The 26491-nt window shown below is 35.7% G+C and overlaps 1 protein-coding gene across 4 annotated transcripts in view; it reads left to right on the top strand.

Annotated features, from left to right (window-relative positions):
• SRPK1 (SRSF protein kinase 1) overlaps positions 1-26491 on the top strand; it is a 131627-nt gene that overhangs the window by 52482 nt on the left and 52654 nt on the right. For all 4 annotated transcript variants that reach the window (XM_077161595.1, XM_077161594.1, XM_077161593.1 and 1 more), the window contains 10 exons: positions 5336-5454; positions 6664-6772; positions 7723-7810; positions 8923-9010; positions 18500-18606; positions 22914-23079; positions 24267-24292; positions 24719-24932; positions 25309-25725; positions 26093-26193. In XM_077161595.1, coding sequence (XP_077017710.1) covers positions 5336-5454; positions 6664-6772; positions 7723-7810; positions 8923-9010; positions 18500-18606; positions 22914-23079; positions 24267-24292; positions 24719-24932; positions 25309-25725; positions 26093-26193 — 1435 coding nt within the window. The remainder of the gene's footprint in view (positions 1-5335; positions 5455-6663; positions 6773-7722; positions 7811-8922; positions 9011-18499; positions 18607-22913; positions 23080-24266; positions 24293-24718; positions 24933-25308; positions 25726-26092; positions 26194-26491) is intronic.

The following is a 26491-nucleotide window of genomic DNA, read 5'->3' as shown; positions in this document are numbered from 1 at the left end:
ACACACACACACACACACACACACACACATACATGCATACATACATACACTGACCACATTTTATTTATCCATTCATCATTTGATGGACACTGTATTGCTTCCATCTTCTGGCAGTGATGAATAATGCTGCTATGAACATTGGTGTGCAAATACGTGTTGGAAACCTTGCTTTCAGTTCTTTTGGGTATATACATAGAATAATTGGGATTGTTGGGTCATATGATAATTATATACTTAATTTTCTGAGGAATGGCTGAACTGCCTTCCACAGCACTGTACCATTTCACATTCCCACCAGGAATGAATGAGTGTTCCTATTTCTCCACATCCTCTCCAACACTTTTAATTTTCCTTTTTTTTACTAGTAATCATTTTGCTGGATATGAAATAGTATCTCATTATGGTTTTGATTTTCATTTTCCTAACGGCTAACAGCACAAAACATCTTTTCATGTGCTTTTTGGCCTTTTTTTTTTTTTTTTGCATGGTCAGGTACTGGGAATCAAGCCTGGGTTTGCGGCATAGCAGGCAAGAATTCTGCCTGCTGAGCCACCATTGCACCTCTCTGACCATTTTTGTATCTTCTTTGCAGAAATGTCTAATCAATTCTTTTGTTTAATTGGATCGTTTGTCTTTTGATTGTTCAGTTGAATGATTTCTTTATGTATTTTGGATGTTAAACCCTTTTCAGATCTGTGGTTTCCTAATATTTTCCCCCATTGTGTAGGTGGTTGTTTTATTTTCATGATGAAGTCCTTTGAGACACAAAGGTTTTAAATTTTTATGAGATCCCTCATATCTGCTTTCTCTTTTGCTGTTTGTACTTTGGGTATAAAGTCTAAGAAACCATTGCCTAACACAAGTTCTGAAGATGCTTTAGGAATGTTATAGTTCTGTCTCTTTTATTTAGGTCTTCATCCATCTTCCGTTGATTTTTTTATATGGTGTGAGGTACAGGTCCCCTTTTTTTTTTTTTAGCAAATGGAGATCCAGTTTTCCTAGGACCATTTGTTGAAAAGACTGTTTATTTCCAACTGAGTAGACTTTGCCCACTTGTCAAAAATTAGTTGACCAGGGTGAAAGTCTCCCTGGCAACATGGGATATGACTCCCAGGGATGAGCCTGGCCCTGTCACCATGGAATCAAGAATGCCATCCTGACCAAAAGGAAGAAAGGAAGTGTAACAAATTATGTGTCATGGCTGAGAGACTTTAAATAGAGTCAAGAGGCTACTCTGGAGGCTACTCTTATGCAAGCTACACTTAGACATTGCTACCTTTCATGGTTTGCCAACCCCCAACCAAACCATTTCTGCCAACCCTAAAGAGCACCTAGGGCTTTATATGAGATTCTACAAAAGTTCCAGGCACCTACAACCTCCAGATGGGTTCCTAAACTGGATAAGTCCTGAATACAGAGGGACTGTCCTCTCCAGAACATTGACTAGTTCCATTCCCCTCTCCCATATTATTGACAGCCCCTTTCAACATGAAGAAATTAGAAATTCTTTCTCCTGGTGTCTCCAGCCTACTTTATTTATTTATTTATTTATTATTATTTTTTCCAGGCTGCTTTTGAAACCATCTAGGGAATTTTTCATTTCAGTTATTGGATACTTTAGTGCTATTATTTCTGTTTGGTTCTTCTTGAGCATCTCAAAGAAAATCCCATATTGTTCATTTATTGTTTTCCTCATATCCTTTAATTCTTTTTCCGTGTTTTCCTTTATCTCCTTTAAGATATAGAGGGTCATTTTTTTTAGAAAAATTTCTGATAGGTCCATTGTCTGGTCATCTCTGTGGATGGTTTCTACATTTTCATATTGTTTCTTTGGATGCACCGTCATTTCCTGTTTCTTTGTTTGTCTTGTAATCTTTTGTTGCACGCTATATATTTTCATATTTTAATATGTTAATTCCTTGGATTTAGTCCCTCAGCTATATATTCCTTAAGTTTGTATACAATTAAGTGATTTGACAAAGGTTTTCTTGAGTGCCAGGATCTAATAACAACAAACAAACCAAAGTAAAAAGCATATTTCAGTGTCTTTGTAAATTGTCTCAGCTTTCCCTAGTGATTTCCTTCAGAGCTTAATCCCTTGTCAATAAAATCAGCCTGAGACAAATGTGAAGGGCGTTTGACCTTATCTGAGCCTTTTGCTGGTTTTAAAGGCCTTAGGAATTCTCCACAGTTTGAAGTAGTTCTAGTGAATGCCCATTCTATTCCCTTTGAAATAGTTACACTCCTTCCTGGGTGCTCTCTTGAGTAACTTAATGCAGTAACTTAGTCCTTGGCCCCAAGCCACTGTAACTTAATTGTTTCTCACACTGTCTCAACTGTCTGCAAGCCACTTCTGTGCCCTCAGTACAAACTCTGGGCTGGTAAGCCCAAGACAAGTTACCGGGCTCGTTCTCTCATGCTAGGTAATTGTTGACTTATATGTACCCCACTATGCACACAGAGGCCACTCCCAGCTCTGAAACAGGGCCAGGATCCCTGTTGTTCTACCCTACATTGTAGAGGGTTTAAGGGAGGGGCCAGCAAGAGTCTTGGAAGCTTCTTCTATGGGTTTTGAGTGTTTTCTTTTATTTTTTTAAATACCAGAAAACACCAAACAAATGCAAACATTCCTATTTTGATCATTCCATTCTACATATATAATCAGTAATTCACAATATCACATAGTTGCATATTCATCATCATGGTCACTTCTTGGAACATTTGCATCTATTCAGAAAAAGAAATAAAACAAAAACAAAAAAAAATGTATGTATACCATACTCCTTACCTCTCCCTTTCAGTGATCCCTAGCATTTCAATCTACTAAATTTATTTTAAAATTTGTTCCCCCTATTATTTATTTTTGTTCCATATGTTCTACTCGTCTGTTGACAAGGTAGATAAAAGGAGCATCAGAAGCAAGGTTTTCACAGTCACACAGTCACATTGTGAAAGCTGTATCATTATTCAATCATCATCAAGAAACATGGCTACTGGAACACAGTTCTGCATTTTCAGGCAGTTTTCTCCAGCCTCTCCATTACGTTTTTTTTTTTTTTGGACAAACAAACAAAAGCATTAACATATCATTCCATTCTACATATATAATCAGTAATTCTTAATATCATCACATAGTTGCATATTCGTCATTTCTTAGAACATTTGCATCGATTTAGAAAAAGAAATAAAACAATAACAGAAAAAAAAAAGATTATACATACCATACCCCTTACCCCTCGCTTTCATTTATCACTAGCATTTCAAACTAAATTTATTTTAACATTTGTTCCCCCTGTTATTTTTATTCCATATGTTCTACTAGTCTGTTGATATGGTAGATAAAAGGAGCATCAGACACAAGGTTTTCACAATCAGAGTCACATTGTGAAAGCTATATCATTATACAATCATCATCAAGAAACATGGCTACTAGAACACAGCTCTATGTTTTCAGGCAGTTCCCTCCAGCCTCTCTGTTTGGAATCTCAGAGCCATTGACACTTTGTCTCATTTCCCTCTTCCCCCTTTTGGTCGAGAAGGTTTTCTCAATCCCTTGATGCTGAGTCTCAGTTCATTCTAGGGTTTTTCTCAATCCCTTGATGCTGAGTCTCTGCTCATTCTAGGATTTCTGTCTTACGTTGCCAGAAAGTTCCACACTGCCTGAGTTTGCTTGTTGTGTTGGCTGGAGAGAGAGGCCACATTTGAGTAACAAAAGAGGTTCTCTTGGGGGTGACTCTTAGGCCTAATTTTAAGTAGACTTGACCTATCCTTTGTGGGGTTAACTTTCATATGAACAAACCCCAAGACTGGGGGCTCAGCCTGTAGCTTTGGTTGTCCACACTGCTTGTGAGAATATCAAGAATTCAACTTGGGGAAGTTGAATTTTCCCCCTTTCTCACCATTCCCCAAAGGAGACTTTGCAAATACTTCTTTATTCACTGTTCAAATCACTCTGGGATTTATTGGGGCATCACTCTGGACAAACCAACAAAATCTCATGTCCTATTCAAGGTTCCATGTATTTATGGTGTTCAATTAAGCTGTCTACATAAGTTATATTAGGAAATGCACTAGTCAAAATATAAATTTTATACCAAATAAACATTTTTACTTTAGTCTCACACAGAAGTTGAAATTTTAAAATATTAATTACCATCTATTTTCAGCACCCTGCAGTAATGACATTCCTTTGTTCTTCCTCTTGCAAAAACATTTTTTAAATTTGTATATTTAGTCACTATCATTATACACTCTAAGCATTCCTAGATTATACCATCTCAATCTTTATCATCTATCTTTCTTTCTGATTTCATTTGTTCCCCTAGCCTTCCTCCCTCTATCATTCTCATATTCAGCTTCATTCAGTGTTTTAACATAATTGTATTACAGTTAGGTAGTAATTGTGCTGTCCATTTCTGAGTTTTTACATTCAGTCCTGTTGTACAATCTGTATCCCTTCAACTCCAGTTACCCAATATCTTACCCTATTTCTGTCTCCTCATGGTCTCTGTTACCAACAAAATTCTCTAAGCTTATTCACTAATGTCAGTTCATATCAGTGAGGCCATATAGTATTTGTCCTTTTGTTTCTGGCTAATCTTTGAGTATTTTCCTGATTAAGCACTTTCCCATCCCAGCTAATGAAGCCGTTCAACTGTTAACCATAATTTTGAGGAATGTTACTATCTGCCGCCTTTGCCTGTGGGGGTTTGGAACAATGGCCACCCTCAGAGTGGGGCCTTTGGCCCCAGGGATCTGAAGTAGCTGTTCAAAAGTAGAGATCTGTGATCAGACCACACGAATCTGGAGTTTGAGAGAGTAGGTCTTTGTGTATCACCCTGGCACCATGAGCCTGAGCTCCAGTCCCCACTGCTAACTAATTCAAGGCTGGGTGAAGGAGGATGTTAGCCACTTCAGAGAGGGTAGTACTCACCGTTATTTATTGTAGTTTACCAGCTAGCCTCTTCCTGCTACTCCCTGGATATTGAACAGTGTTCCACTAGATTTTGGAGTTTCAAAATATTTGATTCAAACAGTCTTGCCAGGTCAATAGTTGTTTTGGTGGAGAGACTGGTGACTGGTTTGAGAACTTTCTACTTCACCATCTTCTCACAATCCTCAACAATAATCTGTATACTGTCTTTTTAAAAACAAAACAGTCGCTAACAGGAGGTAAAGCTATAGACAATGCTTCCCATGGCTGCCAGTAGATAATATTTTGTTTTATATTACCTGTAGGTTTATTGTGGGATGTGCATGTGTGTGAAGGTCTTTTTCTTAAAGACCTATTGTTCTTCTGTCCATATGGAATGAACATTTTTATATAATTTCTTAGATCTGAAACTCAGCATCGAGGCTCTGCTCCCCACTCTGAGAGTGATCTACCAGAGCAGGAGGAGGAGATCCTGGGATCCGATGATGATGAGCAGGAGGATCCCAATGATTATTGTAAAGGTAGGGCTTTCTGAAAGGAAGTACTAAGTAACACATGATTGATCTATTTGCAGTTTCTTGTTTAGATGTTTAGTCTGTCAATCTAAGCACAAACTTTGGTGCTTTCTCCTTGTTGCTTTCTTTTCTCTAAGATAAAGGAAACAATATTCTTATTTTAACTGAATTTACTAAAATCTAGTTTTAGACTAAATTTGTTTTCAACCTTTTGCTCTTTAAAAATGATAATGGATATTTACCTTAGAAAATGTCAAAAATATATTAAATGAGCGGGCCATGGTGGCTCACTGGCAGAGTTCATGCTGGAGACACAGGTTTGATTCCAGTGCTGGCCCATGGTAAAAAAAAGAAATAATAATAGATAAAAATATATATATATATATATATATATATATATATATATATATATATATAGCAGAGAGAAGAAAATAAAAGTCATCTATAAAATGCTAACAGCCACAGTTCACCAATGGAAATATTTTGGAATGTAGATTTTTAAAAATATCTTCTCATTTTTGTTTTCTGGTAGTGTTGGCTGCTAAAATAAACAAAACTGGAATTACAATTACTGGTATTTAAACTGTGTTGTAAGGTTACCTTCTGTCTTTTCTGTTTCTTTATGAGACTTTCCAGAATCCTTTGTGTTGAACTTATGTCATAAAAGAACATATTATACTTTTTTCTCAGCAGGCAGATAGGTGTTAAAATACCTTGATTCCCAACTCCGTTGGCAGCCTTTTAAGGCCCTTCCTCTTATTGTTGTTGTTGTTGTTGTTTTGTTTACAGCTAATAAATAGAATTCATTAATTTCTCTCCTGGAAAAACATTCCAAGACTGCAACTACGAATTTTATGTGTATAGATAAGTCTGTTGAATTACTTGTAGGGCAAGAATATTATGATATATAACCCTTGAGAATGACTATTTTCTTTGAGTAACTTTTGACTGATCTACAAAGCATCATTTGCTCAAATCTAAATCATTACTCATGTTCATTAAGATATTTATTTTGTAACATGAGCTCAGTAATATGATTTGGCTGTGAAAATTTTCTTCTTTTACTCGATTATATAGAAGAAACCATTTTTAGTTGATAAAAGGTACATAGATGTTGAAAAATGGGATAAAAGAAACCTTTCCTTACTATTTAAATTATTTTCTCATCCTTCTGTTTCTTATTAAATTGTATCTTCCTCTCATTGTTTCTTACAGGAGGTTATCATCTTGTGAAAATTGGAGACCTATTCAATGGGAGATACCATGTGATCCGAAAGCTGGGCTGGGGACACTTTTCAACAGTGTGGCTGTCATGGGATATTCAGTAAGTTTTAGTTAGTGATCTTGTAAAAAATACTAGCTTTTTGAATGTTTTTGTATGATTTTTCAGAGATGATACAGGCTGCAGTGTTAGCTCTAAACTGATTTCATTATTACAGTTTTATTGTTGATAAGAATCTTTATATTCTTGGGCAAATCCCTTTCTTCTTGTGAAAAATCAATTATATCTGCTGTAGCTTAGAGACAGGAGATTGATGAAATTAATATGCATAAATTAGAAGCATTTGGAGCTTCTAAATTCAAAACATTACAAATATTCAGTAGCGGTATGGTATGTAAATTAATGCTTCTCACTTAGAGCAAAGTTACATTTTTAGATAGTATTCTAGACCAAGTTTGTATAATTATTTATTTTCATCTATTTTGTTTTAGTAAAATTTTTCTTATATGAAATCACAGACAATAAAAATATCTTTTAACATTGAGTGTTTCCCTAAAAGTGGTGGTTGATGCGACAATAATTACTAAGTATGCACTTCCATACCCTTTAGCATTTGATTTTTGTGGGTTTTATCATTTTGTTTTCACCCAAATATTCTTCTGGCTTCTTGTAGGAAAGTACTGTGGTGTTTAAATCTTTGCCGTACAGATATACAGGATACTTCTCAATTGGTAGCTCTTTTCTTTGTTTATCCCCATTTCACGGTTTTATTTGGAAATCAGGGAGACATTCAGAAGGTAGATTTTAACTTGAGGAAACTGTTAGGTGGCTGACATTATTTGAGAACAGATTTTCTTCCTATAAATCAAATGTGAGCAGTTAGTGTTATTAATGGCTACAAGTGATCCCATAGAAGTAACCCATGTTTAGATACAGGGAAACAAAAAATCAGTATTTGTATGTTTCTCATCATCTGCCAGTTACAGTTAAATCTTAGTTTCCTAAAATAAGGGTAGGCTATTTAGTTTTAATTGCCTGTGTTTGTTTCATAGGGGAAAGAAGTTTGTGGCAATGAAGGTAGTTAAAAGTGCTGAACATTATACTGAAACTGCACTAGATGAAATCCGATTGCTGAAATCAGTGAGTATTAGGTCATATGTGTGAACTGCAAAGCATTATGAATAAAAAAGTTTTATTAAATTAAGGCATATACTATGTGGTAAGCTATTTAGCATGGCTAATTTTTACCATAAATTTCCAGTATCTTTAAAGAGGAAGACATCAATATTTGCATATTCAGTACATGTGGTAGGGAACTGGTATAATGTACTGTGATAGGATCCACCCAAATATATACATGTATACCATAAAAAACCCTTTTTTTAAATAAAATACAACTGTTTATTGAGCATGTTTTATGTACCAGGAATGCCATAAATAATTTTCTTTCCTGCTGTGGTTAAAAGGAAGGTTGTGTGAAGAAATATTTAACATCTACTGTGTTTTTTTAAAAAAAAGTTATAAAAATACATAATATAAAAATAAATGCTGTATTTATTCTGCAGATATCTGAAATTTAGGTAAATTTTAATCAATAGTTTCTTTTCAGTCCTATTACAAATTAGGAAGATGCCAGTGTGGTAGAAAGAGTTTAAACTCAGAGTTAGAAAACCTGAGTTTTAGGCCCAGCTATATCATGGTATGTCCTCAAACTTACTGTTTAATTTCTTCTGAGCCTTTGATTTTTCATTTGTATTAGTGTTAGACCAGGAGAGCTCTAAGGAAATAGCTTTCAGGAGTGCCAGTCTGTGACAGATAAGCTTTACCAAAAAGTAAATCAACAAACTGCTTCCTTCATTGAGAAAGTTTTTCTATGGAAAAAAAAATCTCAATAAACAGTATGGTTAGTGCTATCATTGATTCACATCCTATTAAAAAAAGCTCCTTAATTCCTATGGCCTAGTAACCATCTGGGGGCCACAGTTTGAGTAGCAAAATGGTTGAATTAGAAAAATAATCCTTGTTGTATTTCCTCTTGTTAACTGTATTTAAGTTCTTTGCCTACTGAACTATTGAAATTTTAGTATTTCTTATAGATTTGTATGATAATTGCTTTTGCATTATTAGTTCTTTGTTATGTTTGCTGCAGGTATTCCCTTCAGCACATGCTCCCAACCCCCACCATTTGGCTTATTTCCATGTTTTCCCTTTTGTAAATACTATCCTCTAAATTCTTCCTCTCTCCACCACAGGTTCGCGATTCAGACCCTAATGACCCAAATAGAGAAATGGTTGTCCAACTACTAGATGACTTTAAAATATCAGGAGTTAATGGAACCCGTATCCTTTTAAAGAAGTTATTTGAAAATTACTCATGTAATAACTTTATTCCAAAGAAAGGAACCAGATTTGTGCAAACTGCACTGGTCTCTTTACTTGTCAAACTATAATAAAATTACCTTCCTTGATTGTAAACTTGTAAACATATGGAGGTGAATCATGTCTGTCTTTGTATGGTTTGATTTTTTTCCAAGTATATTTTCAGATTCCTTTCTCTGTTTTGGGCAAATTTAACTGAAGTCAATAGAGAAACATTTTTAGAAAATAATCTTATTTAATTAAGTAATGGTTCTTATGATCCTTACTAGTTTTAGCACAGAAATTTTTAGGAAGTAACTGTTAATGAGAAATACTAGACTAAACAAGAATTTAAGGTATCATTTTATTTGTTACTAACCAGGCATTAACATTGAAGGGACTATGCATGTAAGGTTATGTTTATAGTCTAAACAAACTGATTTGTTTTGTTTATAACCAGTATTTTAGAATTTTAGAAAGGGACGGAACCTTAACTGATTTATTATTATCAAAGTGATATGTAAACTAACAAATGTTGTTGTAACAGCTATGGTTATAAAGTTTGTTGGATATTTCAGTGAACAATGAAATAGAATCTCAGTTAGGTTGAAGTATCCAAAACTACCTGTTCATAAACTATTTCAAGATGTACAAGAAAAAGCATTTTATATACCATTCTACTTGCCCTGCATGTTTAGCTTCTCTTAAAGATTCTTTTTTTTTAATTGTGAAAAATAGTATACATATACAAAAAAGCAATAAAGTTCAAAGCACAACACACAATTAGTTATAAAACAAATTTCAGAGTTTGGTATGGGTTACAGTTCCACAGTTTTAGGTTTTTCCTTCTGGGTGTTGCAAGACACTGGAGACTAAAAGTAGTATCAATATAATGATTCAGGAGTCATACTCATTTGTTAAATCCTATCTTCTCTTTTATAACTCCGCCTTCTCCTTTGATCCATTTTCTTTTTAATTTATTTTTTTATTGATATATATTATACATTCACATGTCATGTAATCATCCAAAGTTTACAATCAATGTTAACATAATTCTTAATTATGAGTGTTTTTGTTTGTTTTTTTAAGGAGACAGTCTACATATAGCTCTGTAGTTTTATGTGGACTATAGGAAGAGATTTGAGGCAGGAAGAAGGCATGAAAAAGGCGAGAGAGCAGATGATAATGTGAAAAGATTTTATCTATCATTCTGAAGTTACTTGTGAGTCATTTCCTTGGAGAAATACATATCACAGATTTCCAGATCTCAGGGGAAAATTGCTACAAGAATCATCCCATTTTTAAAACAGCATCTTGTACCTATTGCATTCAATTTGTAGATGGCTTGCTGTGTATCTGTGTGTGTGTGTGTTTTCAAAGTGTTAAGAAGAAGGCTATACTAACAAATAATCTGTATAGGGAGTCACAACAATCATCCATTATTTAGTCTTCTAATGTTTGCTGTGCTAAATTTCTATCCATATTTAAAAGAATGAAGGAGGACCCCTATCTCACACCCTATACAAAATCAACTCAAAATAGATCAAAGATCTAATATAAGAAACAGAAAATGCAGGGAAATATCTTCAGGATCTATGTTAGGCAATGGTTTCTTGGACTTTATACTCAAAGCACAAGCAAAAAAAGAAAAATAGATAAAAGGGACCTCATCAAAATTATAAACCTTTGTACCACAAAAGGATCTTATTATGAAAGTGAAAAAAGCTACTCAATGGGAGAAAATATTTGGAAACCATATATCTGATAAGGGTTTAATATCCCAAATATATAAAGAAATAGTACAACTCAATCCAAAAATACAAAGCTCAATTAAAAAGTGGGCAAAAGTTTTAAACAGATATTTCTCCAAAGAAGGTATACAAATGCCAAAAAACACATGAAAAGATGCTCAACATCACTAGCCATTAGGGAAATGTGAATCAAAACTACCATGAGATACCATTTCACACTATTAAAAAATAGAAAAGTATTGGAGAGGATATGGAGAAATGGAAAAACACATTCAATTGCTGGTGGGAATATTAAATGGTGCAGCAGCTTTGGAAGATAGTTTGGTAGTTCCCCAGAAAGTACAGACTTACCATGACTACATTCATTAGGGAAATTGATCTGTAATTTTCTTTTCTTATATCTTTATCTGGCTTTGGGATTAGGGTAATGATAGTTTCATAGAATTAGGTGGGTAGTATTCCCTCTTCAATTTTTTGGCTAAATTTGAGCAGATTATTAATTCTTCTTGGAATGCTTAGTAGAATTAATCTGTGAAGTACCCTGGTCATAGGCTTTTCCTTGTAGGGAGGCTTTTTGATTACTGATTCAATCTCTTTATTTGTAATTGGTCTGTTGAGGACTTCTCTTTCTTGTAGAGTCTGTGTAGGTTGTTTATGTGTTTCTAGGAATTTGTCCATTTCATCTAGGCTGTCTAATTTGTTGCCATACAGTTGTTCATAGTATCCTTTTATGATCTTTTTGTTTCTGTGGGGTCAATAGTACTGTCTTTTCCTCTCATTTCTAATTTGATTTGCATCTTGTCTCTTTTTTTTTCTTAACCAATCTAGCCAAGGGTTTGTCAGTTTTATTGACCTTTTTCAGAGAACCAACTTTTGGCTTTGCTCATTTTCTCTATTTTTTCTTATCAGTTTCATTTATTTCTGCTCTAATCTTTGTTTTTCTTTCCTTCTTGCCATTGGGTTAATTTGCTGTTCTTTCTCTAATTTCTGCAAGTGTGCAATTATGTCTTAGATTTTATTTATTTATTTATTTTTAATGTAGGTGGTTAGGACTATGAATTTCTCTCTCAGCATGGCCTTCACTGCATTCCATAGGTTTCTATGTTGTGTTCTTGTTTTCGTTCATCTTGAGACATTTACTGATTTCCCTTGCAATTTCTTCTTTGGCCCATTGTTTAAAAGGATGTTCTTTAACGTCCATATATTTGTGGATTTTCCAGGTCTCTATCTGTTAATGACTTCCAGCTTCATTCCATTTTGGTCAAAGAAGATGCTCTGTATGATTTTAGTCTTTGTAAATTTATTGAGACTTGTTTAATGACCCAGCATGTCTTACCTGGAGAATAATCTATGTGCACTTGAGAAGAATGTATATCCTAGTGTTCTGGAGTACAGTGTTCTCTGTATGTCTGTTAGATCTAGTTCATTTATCATATTATTCAAGTTCTCTGTTTCCTTACTGATTGTCCATCTAGATGGTCTATATGTCAATGAGAGTGGTGTATTGAAGTCTCCAACTGTTACTCTTCAGTTTTGCCATTGTTACCTCATGTATTTTGGGGTGCTATGATTAGGTGCATAACTATTTAATATTGTTATTTCTTCTTGGTGGATCACCCATTTTATTAATATATAGTCCTTTTTTGTTTGTTTTGTCTGACAGTATAGCTTCCGCAACTCTTTCTTGGTTAAAAAGATACCAGCTTAGCTTCAATTGCATGCACAATCTTTGCTCAGATATCCATGTTTCCCCACTTTATATTGTTTTTGTCCCACTTAAACACTTTATATTTTGCTTGTCCTTATTGAGAAATATGCCTTTTTCTTGTTAATAGTATTTTGATTCTTATATAAGTTAAAGAATAGAGTTGTATATTGATGATACAGTCATACTGGGCTTGTGTTTACCCTTTTATTTACCCTTACTGTTGATCTTCATTTCTTCACTACTGCATGCCACTCTGTCCTATCTTCCTTTCAACCTGGGGAACTCCCTTTAGTAATTCCTGTAGGGCAGATTTCTTATTTCTGTTTATCTGTGAAAATTTTAAACTCTCTAATTTTTGAAGGTCAATTTTGCTGGAGAATTTGGGGCTGGTAGTTTTCTCTTTCAGTATTGTGGTAGTTAGGTTCAGGTGTCAACATGTCCAGGTGATGATAACCTATTGTTCTGTTTCTTTGGTCTTAAATCATCAGTATGTGAAGTTCATCTATGGCTGATTATATTTGCAGTTGGCTAAGGAGAGTGTCGCTACAGTGAGTGAGGTTTAATTTAATTAGCTGGAGGCTTAAAAGAGAGAGGTCAGGAGAGAGCTCAACAGCTCACATACCTCATCTCAGCACTTGCAGCACAGCCCAGATATTTGGAGATGCAAAAAGGACTCGCCCTGGGGAAAGCCATTCTCACCCAGAAGTGAGAAAAGAAGGGAAAAGAAGGCCAGCTTATGTTGCCCTTTGCCTTCTCACGTGACAGAGAAATCGGAGGAAAGCTAGTTGCCTTTCCTCTGAAGAACTATAAATTTTTGACTAAATAAATCCCCTTATTAAAAGCTGATCCATATCTGATGTGTTGCATTCCGGCAGCTTTAGCAAACTAAAACAATTATCTTAAATATATCATACCACTGTCTTTTTGCCTTCATGGTTTCTGATGATAAATATGCGCTTAGTGTTATTGCAGTTTTCTTGTATACAACAAATCTCTTTTCTCTTGCTGCTTTTAAGATATCTCATCTTTGGCATTTGACATTCTGATTAATTAGAATGTGTCTCAGAATAGGTCTATTGGGATTCTGTTTGGAGTATGTCATGCTTCTTTCGCATTTATATATGTCTTTAATAAGAGTTGGGAAGTTTTTGGTGATCATTTCCTCAAATATTTTTTCTGCCCCTTTTTCCTTCTCTTTTCCTTTGAGACACTCCTAATGCATGTTAGTGTGCTTTGTGCTGTCATTCCAGTCCCTGAAAAAAATTGCTCAATTTTTCCCATTCTTTTCTCTATTTTTTTCTTTTTTTGTCTGTAAGATTTCAATTATCCTGTCTTCTCACTTGCTAATTCTTTCTTCTAACTGTTCATATCTGCTGTTGTATGCCTCTAGTATGTTTTCAAACAAACTCTTCTACTGTGCCTTTCATCCCCATAATTTTTTGTTTCTTTTATACTTTGAAATTCTTCTTTTTGTTCACTTGTCTTCTAAATATGCTTTATATTTTTATGCATATTTTCTAACTCCTTGAATTGATTTAGGAAATTTGTTTGAACATCTTTGTTTAGCTGTTCCAACTTCTTAATCTCCAATATTTTAATTTGTTCCTATGATTGAACCATATTTTCCTGTTTCTTAGTGTAGCCTGTAATTTTTTACTGATTTTTTTTTTTTTTAGATATCTGATTATCTTGATGAGTTAACTCTGAAGGTCCATTTTTTCCTCTATCTAGGGTTTCATTGTTGATTGGCTTTGTGTTAAGGCTCTTCTTTGACACTTGGTTTATCTTATCCTAGACCTTTAGAATAGCCTGTGTTTAACTGTTCAGATTTCTCATCTCTTCTTCATCTGATTTTGGACCTGTGTATGTGGTGCAATTTTTAATACTGCCCTTTTTGTACAGTTGTTTCACTTCAGTAGAGAGCTTCCTCTCCTCTGTTCCTTCTCTGAGACTCTTGATCTGTTATGTGTAGTTTTTTGCAGAATTTTCGTGTCGGCTCCTATCATTGTTTAACTTCTCTCCTTCACTCAGTGCCCATTTACCTTATATTTTTCAGTTCTTGTAACCCCATCCTATCTTACAGCAGTTCAGTTTAATCCCCTCCCCATCTTTTTTTTAAATTATTCTGTGAGGCTTTTCTCCCTCCAATTTCTTCCCTCTTAGGGTATCCTGCTGCCCAGGGAAGCCAGATGGGTTCAATCTTGAAAGATGGATCACTTCAGAAAAGTGTGTTTTGCCTTTATTTAGCCCAGCTGACTGAAACTAGATTTAGAACTGGCACAACTATTCATGCCAGCCTTTCTATATTGTGTTCTCTTGCTTTTTTACCCCCCTGGGGTCGTTTTATATGCAGCACTTTTCCGTGGTTTGTGTTCTACCCTGGTCTCTGAGAACTTAGATCCCTGTGAGAAGACATTTTTTAAACCATTGTAATATCATAATAGATTTGAATTTCATGTCCCAAGATATTTTCCAGAATTGCTAGTTGATTTCTCTATGGTTTCTCTCTCTCTGGTGCCGATTTAGTTCTTTTTTTCCCTTTTTTCCTTAGCCATTTGTCTGCACCCTTCCTCCTCCTTCTCTCCTATCAGTCTTGGCTCCTGCGTTATATGCTGCTGTTAGAGACTGAAAATGATACAACGCAGAATGCTGTGTTAAAGTCAACGGCTGGGTGGTGCAACGGTGGCTCAGTGGCAAGAATTCTCACCTGCTGAGCTGGAGACCCAGGTTCGATTCCCAGAGCCTGCCCATGCCAAAAAAAAAAAAAAAGGTCAATGGCTTATGTCCTTCTCCTGTCCCCCTTCTCTCTTCATAGCACAGGCATACGTGTATAGAAATGTATATCCCTATTTTTCTTTGTCTCTTGACATCACATTTTTTTCTGTTGACCACTGTCCTTTCCGCATTTGAAATATAAAGGGTCCTGTGCTAGAAAGATAGCTACTGTAGGCATCAATACAAAATGGTTCATTCTACTTTGATGGTGGGAAGAGGAGAGTGATTAAGAAGGGACACCTGGTTTGTCTATAATATTGACAGTAGCCAGTGAGTGTCACTATTGGCCACTAAATGATCTCTTTAATAATACTTTTTATCAATCTTTTCTGATCCACACTATTTGCCTCTTCCTTTTTGCTCTATAACCAGCTGATTGTCATATTCTCATCAATTTTTTGTAGTATTGCCTATGTCCATCCTCTTATATTTTAAAATTGTGATCATTTTTATGTCACGAGTTACAAATTAACACAACATAATGTTATCAATTCGTAATGCTTTTCTCAACAAATATAAGATTAAAGTACATTAGAGAATAGCTTTAAAATACTGTTTTTTGTTTTATTTTCTGCATTTTTTAAAAACTTAAAATTTCAAACATAAAAATGTAGAACAATCTAATAAATCTCCATATATTCATTAACCATTTTTAAATCTTTTTTTTTTTTTGGTCAGGTTTAAATGAGGTATAACTTACAGTAATTTTACTGTTGTTTTTTTTTTACTTTTTTTTTACTGTATAATATGACGTATATACAAAGCAAGGAAAGAAAAAAGCAATAATTTTCAAAGCACACTTCAACAGGTAGTTACAGGACAGATCCCAGAGTTTGTCATGGGCTGCCATTCCATCACCTCAGATTTTTCCTTCTAGCTGCTCCAGAACATTGGCAACTAGGAAAAAATATGTATTTTTATCATGATACTTGACTTTTCTTTTTTGTGAAAAATAACATATACAAAAAGCAATAAATTTCAAAGCACAGCGTAACAGTTATGTGTGGAACAAATTTCAGAGTTTGGTATAGGTTACAATCCTACAATTTTAGGTTTTTACTTCTAGCTACTCTAAGATACTGGAGGCTAAAAGAAATATCATTATAATGATTCAGCAATCATACACATTTGTTAAGCCCTACATTCTCTGTATAACTCCACCTTCACCTTTGCTCTTTCTCCCACTCTTTAGGGATATTTGGGCTATGCCTATTCTAACTTTTCCATATTGGAAGGGGCTGTTGATAATAGGGGATAAGAGGATGGAACTGGTTGATATTCTGGAGAGGCTGGCCCCTCTGCATTTCAGGACTTATCTGGTCCAGAGACCCATCTGGAGGTTGTAGGTTTCTGGAAAGTAACCGTACTGCATGGAACCTTTGTAGTCTCTTATATATTGCCCTAGGCATTCCTTTGGATTGGTTAGAATGGCTTTGGTTGGAGTTTGGCAAGTTATAATAGGTAGCAATATCTAATTGAAGCTTGCATGAGAGTGACCTCCAAAATAGCCTCTCAACTCTATTTGAACTCTCTTAGCCACTAATACCTTATTTGTTCTACTTCTTTTCCTCCTTTTGGTCAGGATGGCATTGTTGATCCCATGGTGCTGGTGCCAGACTCATCCCTGGGTGTCATCTCCCATGCTGCCAGTGAAACTTTCATCCCTGGATGTCATATATATGGGGGGAGGGCAATGATTTCACTTGCAGAATTGGATTACATTGCTTTTAAATAGACAATTTCATGAGGTTTCATAAATGTGTAAAATCATGTAACCACAACCAAAGGAATATTTCCATCACTCCAAAAAGCTCTCTGCTGTCCTTTTAACTCTCTTAATCTATAAGTTCTCCCTCTTGTTTTTTCCTCATGCAATTTATTTGAAAATGCCAAGTATTATTTCTTGACCCAGATTTGTGGAGAATCATCTGAGGGTGGAAAACATCAGCACCTTACTCCCAAAATCCTTATAGTGCCCTGCACACTAGTAGGCTCAAAGATTATTCTTGCTACATGTTGTGGTCAGGATGTTCATACATAAAAAGAGCATATGGTGGCACTAGAATCAAGATTAGTTTTGTAAACTAGAGCCTAATAAAGCAAGTCAGTTCTCTATTTTGAAGAGTTGGGATTTGTATTTTTTTTCAGTTTTATTTTGGTGTATTGTCTTACATAGTTAAGGTAGTTTGTTTTTCCTTACTTTGAGACTAGACTGAAATAAATTGAGTATAGGAGTTTTTACCCTGTTAGTTTTGATGTTAAGCTTTATCTGAATTTAATCAACAGCTTATGCTTCATGTTTTCACTAATTGCATTTACATATTTCACTTTTCCTTTTACCACTGAGTGTTTTGTCACTATATGATTTTATCAGTAACCTGGCCTGTATTAGTTTAAATGCTGCTGAAATGGCTTTTTAAAAATACATTCTAAGGACTTAAAAATGTCCAAACTAAGGCATCCAGAAAAATATACTTTGATTCAAGAAAGGCCAAAGTCTGTCACATGAAAAGACATGGGGCTGGTGTCTGCTGGTCCATGTTTCTCGTTCCATTGCCTCCAGCTTCTAATGCCAGTGGTTTCCACTCTAAGCATCTGTGGGCCTTCACTTAGCTCCTCTGAAACAAAACTGGGTTCTGACTTGCTTGACATCTCATCGGAAGGCACTGTGATGATGTCTGCTTGGCTCTGCATCCTCAAACGTCCTGTCTAGACATCTGCCCTCTGTTGGCACTCCAAGCATCTCCAAATATCTGCATCTCTGTCAGCTCTCCAAGCATCTGAGCATCCCCCCAAATATTTCCCCTTTTAAAGGACTCCAGTAAACTAATCAAAACCTACCTTGAATGGGCAGAGTCACATCTCGTTCTAATCTAAAGGTCATGCCCACAACTGGGTATGTCACATCTTCATGGAAATGATCCAATACAAGTTTCTACCCTAAGGGAAGTCTGCCCCCACAAGGTTGGATTAGGAAAGAAAACATGGCTTATCTGGGGTACATAACAATTTTAAACCAACAGGTGTCCCTGCAGAATTATCTGGCTTTTTTCCAGTGATTTTTTTTTCCGGATGTTTTCTATGGTTATAGCATTAGCCTTTGAAATTTCAGAATATTGACTGCTATGTATTTTTTCAGCAAGCTCTAACTTTCTAAACTGAAAGAAAAAGATAGAACACATCTTATCTTACTACTGTTCTCTTGTGCCTTCCTTTTTCTCCTTAACAAGCCTCTAGATATCTGCATGGTGTTTGAAGTTTTGGGGCATCATCTGCTTAAGTGGATCATCAAGTCAAACTATCAGGGGCTTCCACTGCCTTGTGTCAAAAAAATTATTCAGCAAGTAATGTATCTTAGCCTTTTCTCTGCGGAGATTTTTTTATATTCTTAAAATGTCAGGAGTTCCCGTTCCAGTTTGTGTGGGTTTACTGTTTTTATTCTAACTGTTTAGTATAATCGTTTTTCTTACACACACTCCTATTAATTATTACAGGAGATGAACCTGAAGAAAAATGATTATACAATCATTTTCAGGAATTATGGCTACTGGTACACAGCTCAACAGCACAGCAACTCTTAAAGAAGATGAAAAGGAGATCAGGGTGCATGAGTGGTTCAATAGTAGAATACTCGCCTTCCATGTAGGAGACCTAGGTTCAATTCCTGGACCATGCACCTAAAACAAAACAAAAAGAGATCAGACTTCAATCAGAGATATTAATGTTGCTGATCTAGTTAGGACTAAGGTAAATCAGAATACCGAATAAAGGATGATGTTGTATTTTAAAACTTCAGCTTCTGTGAGACCAAAGAAGAGATGTTTATTTTGTATAAAATTTAAATTTTCTATAGCGCACAATCTAACTTAACCTGTCTGGCTATTTAAACAGCATAAATATATGGAGGCTATAGTAGGGAATGAGATCTGATAACTCTATAGCTCAATGTGATATCATGATATATTCCAGAATATTTTAGCAGATAATAAAAAAGTATTTGCAAATCATTTGAGGGACTGGAGAAAAAACATGGAACTATTAAACTTCCCCACCTAGAAAATTCCTGCTATTCTCTCAATCACTGGGGACTCCCAATTTAATAAGCCATGCCCTCAATCTTGAAGCTGGCCCTTATAAAACTTGATTCTATAATGGTGAAGCTAGACCTATTTATAAATATATCTAAGAGTCAGCCCCAGAGAACTTTTGTAGCTCAGATGTGGCCTCTTTCTCTCAAAGCCAAAGTCTGCAGTTAAACTCATTATCCTTCTCCCTATGTGGGACATGACTTCTAAGGAGTGTTTTAAGTCTCACTGACAATTTGGGACATGATTTGCAGGGATGAGACTGGACCTGGCATTATGAAATTAAGAACACCTGCTTAGGGTGGGCCAGGGTGGCTCAGCAGGCAGAGTTCTCTCCTGCCATGCCGGAAATCTGGGTTTGATTCCCTATGCCTGCCTGTGAAAAAAAAAAAAAAGAAGAAAGAATGCCTGCTTGACCAAAAAGGGGGAAAAGATATGTAATAAGGTTTCAATTGCTAAGAAATTTCATATATAGTCTAGAGGTTACTCTGGAGGTTACTCTTAAATGCCAACTTTAGCCAGTGGTTAGAAATTCCCACAGTATGCCAAGCCCCAGCCAATAGTATCTTAAAACCCTAAAGAAAACCCAGGTGTCTATGTAAGACTTTCTAGAAAGTTTAACTTATTAAGTTTATTTTCAGAAACTTAAAACCTCCAGATTGTTCCTATGCCAAATAAGCCCTGAAACTTACAGGTACCAGGCTCTTCCAAAGCATCAATCAGTTGCATTCCCCTACCACATAGTATCAACACTACTTTTCAACATGAAGAAGTTAGAGTAGTTGTTCTGCTTTGCTAGCTTTCTCTCCTGGCTTCTTGTTTCATGAAGCTCCCCTGGGGGTGTTTTCCTTCATCTCCAAAGGTCTCTGGCTGCGTGGACTATGTAGCTCTTTCTGAATAGGTTCCCTCTTAAAAGGCTTCATTAAGCAACCCCATCTTTAATGGGTAGAGACACACCTCCATGAAAATCATTGAATCAAGTTACTTCCTACAATTGGGTGGGTCACATCTCCATGGATAATTTGAAAACTCCCACCCAGCAATACAGAATGAGGATTAAAGGACATGGCTTTTTGGGGTCCCCAAATTCAAATCAGTGCAATGGTCATTGCCCAAATATCCCTGAAGATTGAGAGAAGAAACAAAGGAGACAGAGGAGTTGTAACAGAGAAGTTACAATGTAACAAATGACTATGACTGTGGAAGCATTATATAGATACATCTTTTTAGTTTCTAGTGTACTAGAACAGCTAGAAATTGTGAAACTATAACCCAGAGTATACTTCGAAATTTGCTCTATAATTACTTATTAAGCTACAGTTTTGAATTTATCATTTTTCTGTATATGTGTTACATTTCACAATGAAAACATGTTTTTTTAGAAAGTGAAAAAAAAAGAATAACCTCCAGGATACCCTCTCAACTCTGTCTGAAATCTCTCAGCCACTGAAACTTTATTTTGTCTCATTTCTCTCCTCCCCCTTTTGATCAAGAAGGATTTCTCAATCCCTTGATGCCAGGTCCCAGCTCATCCTAAGAGTTGTTCTAGTTTGCTAGCTTTCTCTCCCTGCTTTGTTTCATGATGCTCCCCCAGGGGTTTTTCAGGTTTCCAGGGAGATTTATACCCCTCGGAGTCATGTCCCGTGTAGTGGAGGAGAGCAGTGAGTTCACTTGCCTTGTTGGCTTAGAGAGAGAGGCCACATCTGAGCAACAAAAGAGATTCTTTGAGGGTGAGTCTTAGGCTTAATTTCAACTAGGCTCAACCTATCCTTTCCAGGAATAAGTTTCATAGGGGCAAACCCCAAGATCGAGGGCTCAGCCTATTGGTTGGAGGTCTCCACTGCTTACAAAAATATCAGAAATTCTCCAAATGGGGAAGTTGAATATATCCTCCTTTCTTCCCAGTGCCCCAAGGGGACCTTGCAAATATTTCTTTATTCACTGCCCACGTTACTCTGGGTTATATCAGGGTATCACACAAACCTGGGCAAACCAACAAAGTCTCATGCCCTATTCAAGATTCCATGTACTTATGGTATTCAACTAAACTGACCATGCAGGTTAAATTAGGTAATGTATTACCTAAAATATAAATTTGGCACCAAATAAACATTTCTCCCTTTGGTTTCACACAGAAGTTGAAGTCTTAACATACAGATAATTATCATTCTTTACCTTGTATTTTGATCAACCTTAGTCCTATCCAGATCAGTTTCATTCATATCTCTAATCAAAGCCAGATCCCTTTTTCAATTTTTTAAACACTTCCTGTATGGGGTACTAATGGCATTCATAGCTTCAGAGCTCTAATTCTGAGTTTCAAGTGTCACATAAATGCCCAAAGTTTCTGGGAATGACCAGGTTATAAACAAACAGCTTAGTATCTCACAATTTAGAAGTAACAATTACAACTCTTGAATATATGTGACTGTTGTAAGAGCTTACAATCTAGGACCCTTTATAATAGATCCCAACCTGATAATCCATGCTATCGATTTTAGTTCATCATGTTTTTATGTAATAGTTAGTACATATGAGTGAAGCATGATAATGCTTGTCTTTCTGTTGCTGAAATTTCTTTCAACATACAGTTCTTAAGGTTCATTCACCTAGCTGCATGCCTCACAATTTCATTCCTTCATATAACTGCTCAGCAGTCCATTGTATGTATGCCCCATAGTTCCTCCTTCCGTTCCTCAGACTTGTTACTCTTAGGCCACTTCCATCCAGCGTGGATTGCAGATACTGCCACCATAGACACCAGTGTACAGACGTCCATTCGTATTCCCACACTTGGTTCTTTCTGGTATATACTGAGCAATGGAGTTTCAGGATCATATGGCAACCCCACCCCTAGCCTCCAGTGGGGCCACCACATGACTCTCCAAGGGGCTGCATCTCTGTTTCCCTACTGACAGTGAATAGATACATCTCTTTCTTCATATTTTCTCTAGCACTTATTTCTCTCTGTTCATTTTTAAACAGTTTTATTTGCACATCATACAATCCAACTTAAGTATATAGACGTGCCTTTGCCACCATAATCTATCTGAAGACATTACCTTTTCTTCCATAAAGAAACCATACCCCTTCCCCATGCCTTTGGCTTACTGGCGTTTAGTTTTGGCGTAATCCCTTTGTTACTTTCAGTGGAAGCATATTACAGTGTTACTGTTGACTGTAATCAATGAAGAAATTTGATTTTAAAGATACCTAAATCTCTTTCAATCCTGTACATTTCAAATGTTGTATTGAACATTTATTCTTAGTCTTTATAATGTACTTAAGGGATATATCCAAATAGAAATAGCTTTGTAAAACTTGGAACAACTTATTATCATAAATAAACTCTTGGCTTTGCTCATAAAGTTTGCAATTAATCTTTCTGGGAAAATTTCTTTGTACTTTAGAAAAGTTGGTTTATTCTCTGTAGAAAACTCTGTCACAAAGTTTGGGTTTTTTTGTTTGTTTTGTTTTGTTTTTTTAAATCTTGTACTGTGATTTCTTCCTTCTCCAGAAAGGCTTGTATTCTGTTTGCAAGTCTTTATTGATCTGTTCCTATTTAGGTATTACAGGGTCTGAATTATTTACATACCAAGTGCCGCATCATCCACACTGACATTAAACCAGAAAATATCTTGTTGTCAGTGAACGAGCAGTACATTCGGCGGCTAGCTGCAGAAGCAACAGAATGGCAACGATCTGGAGCTCCTCCACCTTCTGGATCTGCAGGTGTATTTTCTTTGGGGACTTTGCTCTTATTAGAAGAAGTTAAAAGAAGTTCTTATTTTTATTCTCTTACCAGCCAATTAAGTAAAACCCCACTCATTTAGCAATAAAATATAAGTTATTTTGTGTAAGAAATAGTCCTACCCTTCAAGAGACTTATTTTATTCTGATATAGTTCCCATTTGGAGAGGAGAAGACTAGAAATTATTGTCTTTTAGGCACAGATATGTTGTATATTATAAAAGTTGATGCGTAAGTTGTTGCTTTGAAATTTTTCTCTTGTGGTTTGATGGCCATTTTTTATTTTTTAACTATTACCATGATCACATACACATGCTTTCTTATGAATCAGTGATCTGTAAAGAGGCAATATAACATTTGCATTAAGAGGTTGTTGGGTTTAAGCACTGGAGTTGGACAGACCTTGATTGAATCCTGAATTCACTGTTTGCTGGGTGATCTTGGGCTAGTTACTTGAAAGTCATTTGGACGAAATTTCATCTTGAAACAGTTGGTTATATACCACACAATGTTATGTGCCAAAGAAATGCTGCTGATGAAATGATGGCTGGTATAATTGTGATGATTTTTTTCCCATTTTTAGTGGTGATTTTAATTTTATAGTAGTTTAATCATTTAAGGAACTTCCTTGCTACTCAGGTTGAAATACCGTATTATAAACTTCCTTTAAAAAGAAAGATTAAAGTTCCACTTTATGCCAGAACTAAACTAATATGTGACATTATAAATAGCGTAATGTAGTCTGTGATGCTACCTTGACTCCCATGTTAAAATTTATAAGTGCCAAGAGGAAAGAATTGAAGATGGGGAGTCCTGGGAAAGGAATGGGGTGTATTGCCTGTCCCTTTCTGTTTTAAGCAGTACACAGAAATAGTTAGCAGTATTTGTTGTAGAAGCCAGAAATGAGTACTTAATTCTTTGCATATATTCATGCTATCTGGGGGATAATTTAATTTACTTAAACTTATTCTAAGTTAGCCAATTTTTAAAGCATTATTTGTGTTTTAAAGTGTGGCTTTTACTAAAGTAGCGTAAAAACAATAGCTTTCTGAGCATTGTTGGCTCTATAAGAAAGAGCCTTTTCATTTTGGTAGGGTGTCTTATCTGAACTTTAGTTTATATTGCTGGCTGAATGCCAGTATTCTTACTTGATTTTCTTTTCTTTTCAGTCAGTACTGCTCCCCAGCCTAAACCAGTAAGTATAAGGTGTTTTTATACTTAATTCTTATATGTGGGCAACTATGGGTTCTTCTGTCATGAATGGTCTTATGGTTTAATGTGTGGAAACTAAAGGAAAAAAATATACCTGTGCTTCTATAATTTTCTCTTATAAATTCCGTGCATCTTCGAGAAAGTTTGTACTAATGAGGCTTCTATGAATTTGAGTGTGTCTTAGACTACACTACCTCTGCAGGCTTCTCAGAAGACCAAGATTTGTTGTTGAATTTGTTTTATTTGTTTTTCTTTTAAGAGACTCTGCATTTTCTAAGTTAATAAAAAACTTAAGTGTTGCATTGCGAAAGTGAAATTTAATTAGGAATAATTAAAGTTAAAAGCTGTCTCTAACTGGGGGTAATGGATTAGCCACCTGAAGGTTTTATCTGTTGTGATCTCCACCCAGGCTGACAAAATGTCAAAGAATAAGAAGAAGAAATTGAAGAAGAAGCAGAAGCGCCAGGCTGAATTACTAGAGAAACGAATGCAGGAGATTGAGGAAATGGAGAAAGAGTCGGGCCCTGGGCAAAAAAGACCAAACAAGCAAGAAGAATCAGAGAGTCCTGTTGAAAGACCTTTGAAAGAGAACCCACCTAATAAAATGACCCAAGAAAAACTTGGTATAAATAGAGCATCACAAAAATTACTTTATAGCGAACTTTAACATTATTTATCATTGTTATATAATATGGTGATTTCATATATAGAGTACTCTGGGGGTGTCCTTATACAGTAAGAGTATAGAACTTGTCATAAGTATTAGACAGGAATATTTTAAATGTAATTTCTAACTTTTCTCGGAAAATGAAACATAGACTTCATTTAGCAATTGGGTAAGAATAAGATCATTCTCCTGCTCTAGGTTTTAGATGCTCAGTCATGATTTTATGTCATCCAGTATAAGTTCTAGAAAATGTTTTAATCTTGTCATGAAAATTTTCTCTTCTTTCATTCATATGCATATACATAGATCCTTTTTGTTTGTTTGTTCCTTAGAACAGACAAGTACCATTGTCCAGAATCAAACACTTATGGAACGTGGTGTAGAGGGTGGTGCAGCAGAAATTAATTGCAATGGAGTAACTGAAGTCGTTAATTATACTGAGGACAGTAATAAAGAGACATTGAGGCTTAAAGATGATCTACATAATGCTAATAACTGTGGTGTCCAAAATTTGAAGCAGGAACCTAGTTTCCTAAGCTCACAAAATGGAGACAGCAGCACCTCTCAGGAAACAGACTCTTGTACACCTACAACCTCTGAGGTATCAGACACCATGGTGTGCCAGTCTTCAAATATAGACCAATCATTCAGTGAACAGGATATCAGCCAACTTCAAGAAAGCATTCGTGCAGAGATACCCTGCGAGGATGAACAAGAGCAGGAACACAATGGACCATTAGACAACAAAGGTATCTATATAGACACACTTAACCAATACTCTTCCGCTGTATAGCATACTCATTAATTTCCAGAATAAAGGTGCCTTTGTTTTTGTAAATATAGCTATACTGTAGTGTCGAAGTCACCTTAATGTGTAAATCTGTAAATGGCTTTGAATTTTATTGATCACTTACTGAGTGTACAGCATTTTACTTGTTACAATGAGAATAGTGATTTTAATAAAGAAAACTCGAGGCGATGCCATGCCCTTCTTATCATAGACAGTTTATTGTAGGTTGCTCACTGAGGGCCTAGGTATATTACCTCAGAGACCTTTATTAACCTTTGGGTATCTCTGTGTTCATTGAAGTCTTATTGTGGTCCTGTTGTCTACAGGAAAATCCACTGCTGGAAATTTTCTGGTTAATCCCCTTGAGCCAAAAAATGCAGAAAAGCTCAAAGTGAAGATTGCTGATCTTGGAAATGCCTGTTGGGTGGTAAGTTAAACTTGTTTCAGAGTTGTGTTTCTTTTGAAGTGAGCAAGAATGAATAAGAATTTGAAATTAGTTATGCTAAAATAAGGAAACACCTGCAATTCTTTACCCAAATTACTGCTTACATTTTAGGGAAATTTTTCCATTTTTCCTATTGAACTTTTATTATGGAAAAATTCAAATAACTTACAAAAGTAGAATACTAAAATGAAATAATTCCCTACCGTCACGCCATGTACTATCACCCATATTCAGTATATCAGCTGAATGCCTGGTTTCATGTATATTCCCCTCCGCTTCC

The sequence above is a fragment of the Tamandua tetradactyla genome, chromosome 5, assembly GCF_023851605.1.
Source record: "Tamandua tetradactyla isolate mTamTet1 chromosome 5, mTamTet1.pri, whole genome shotgun sequence".
NCBI classification, from domain to species: Eukaryota; Metazoa; Chordata; class Mammalia; order Pilosa; family Myrmecophagidae; genus Tamandua; species Tamandua tetradactyla.
The sequence above is the reverse complement of the archived record's forward strand: the minus strand, read 5'-3'. Positions and strand labels throughout refer to the sequence as shown.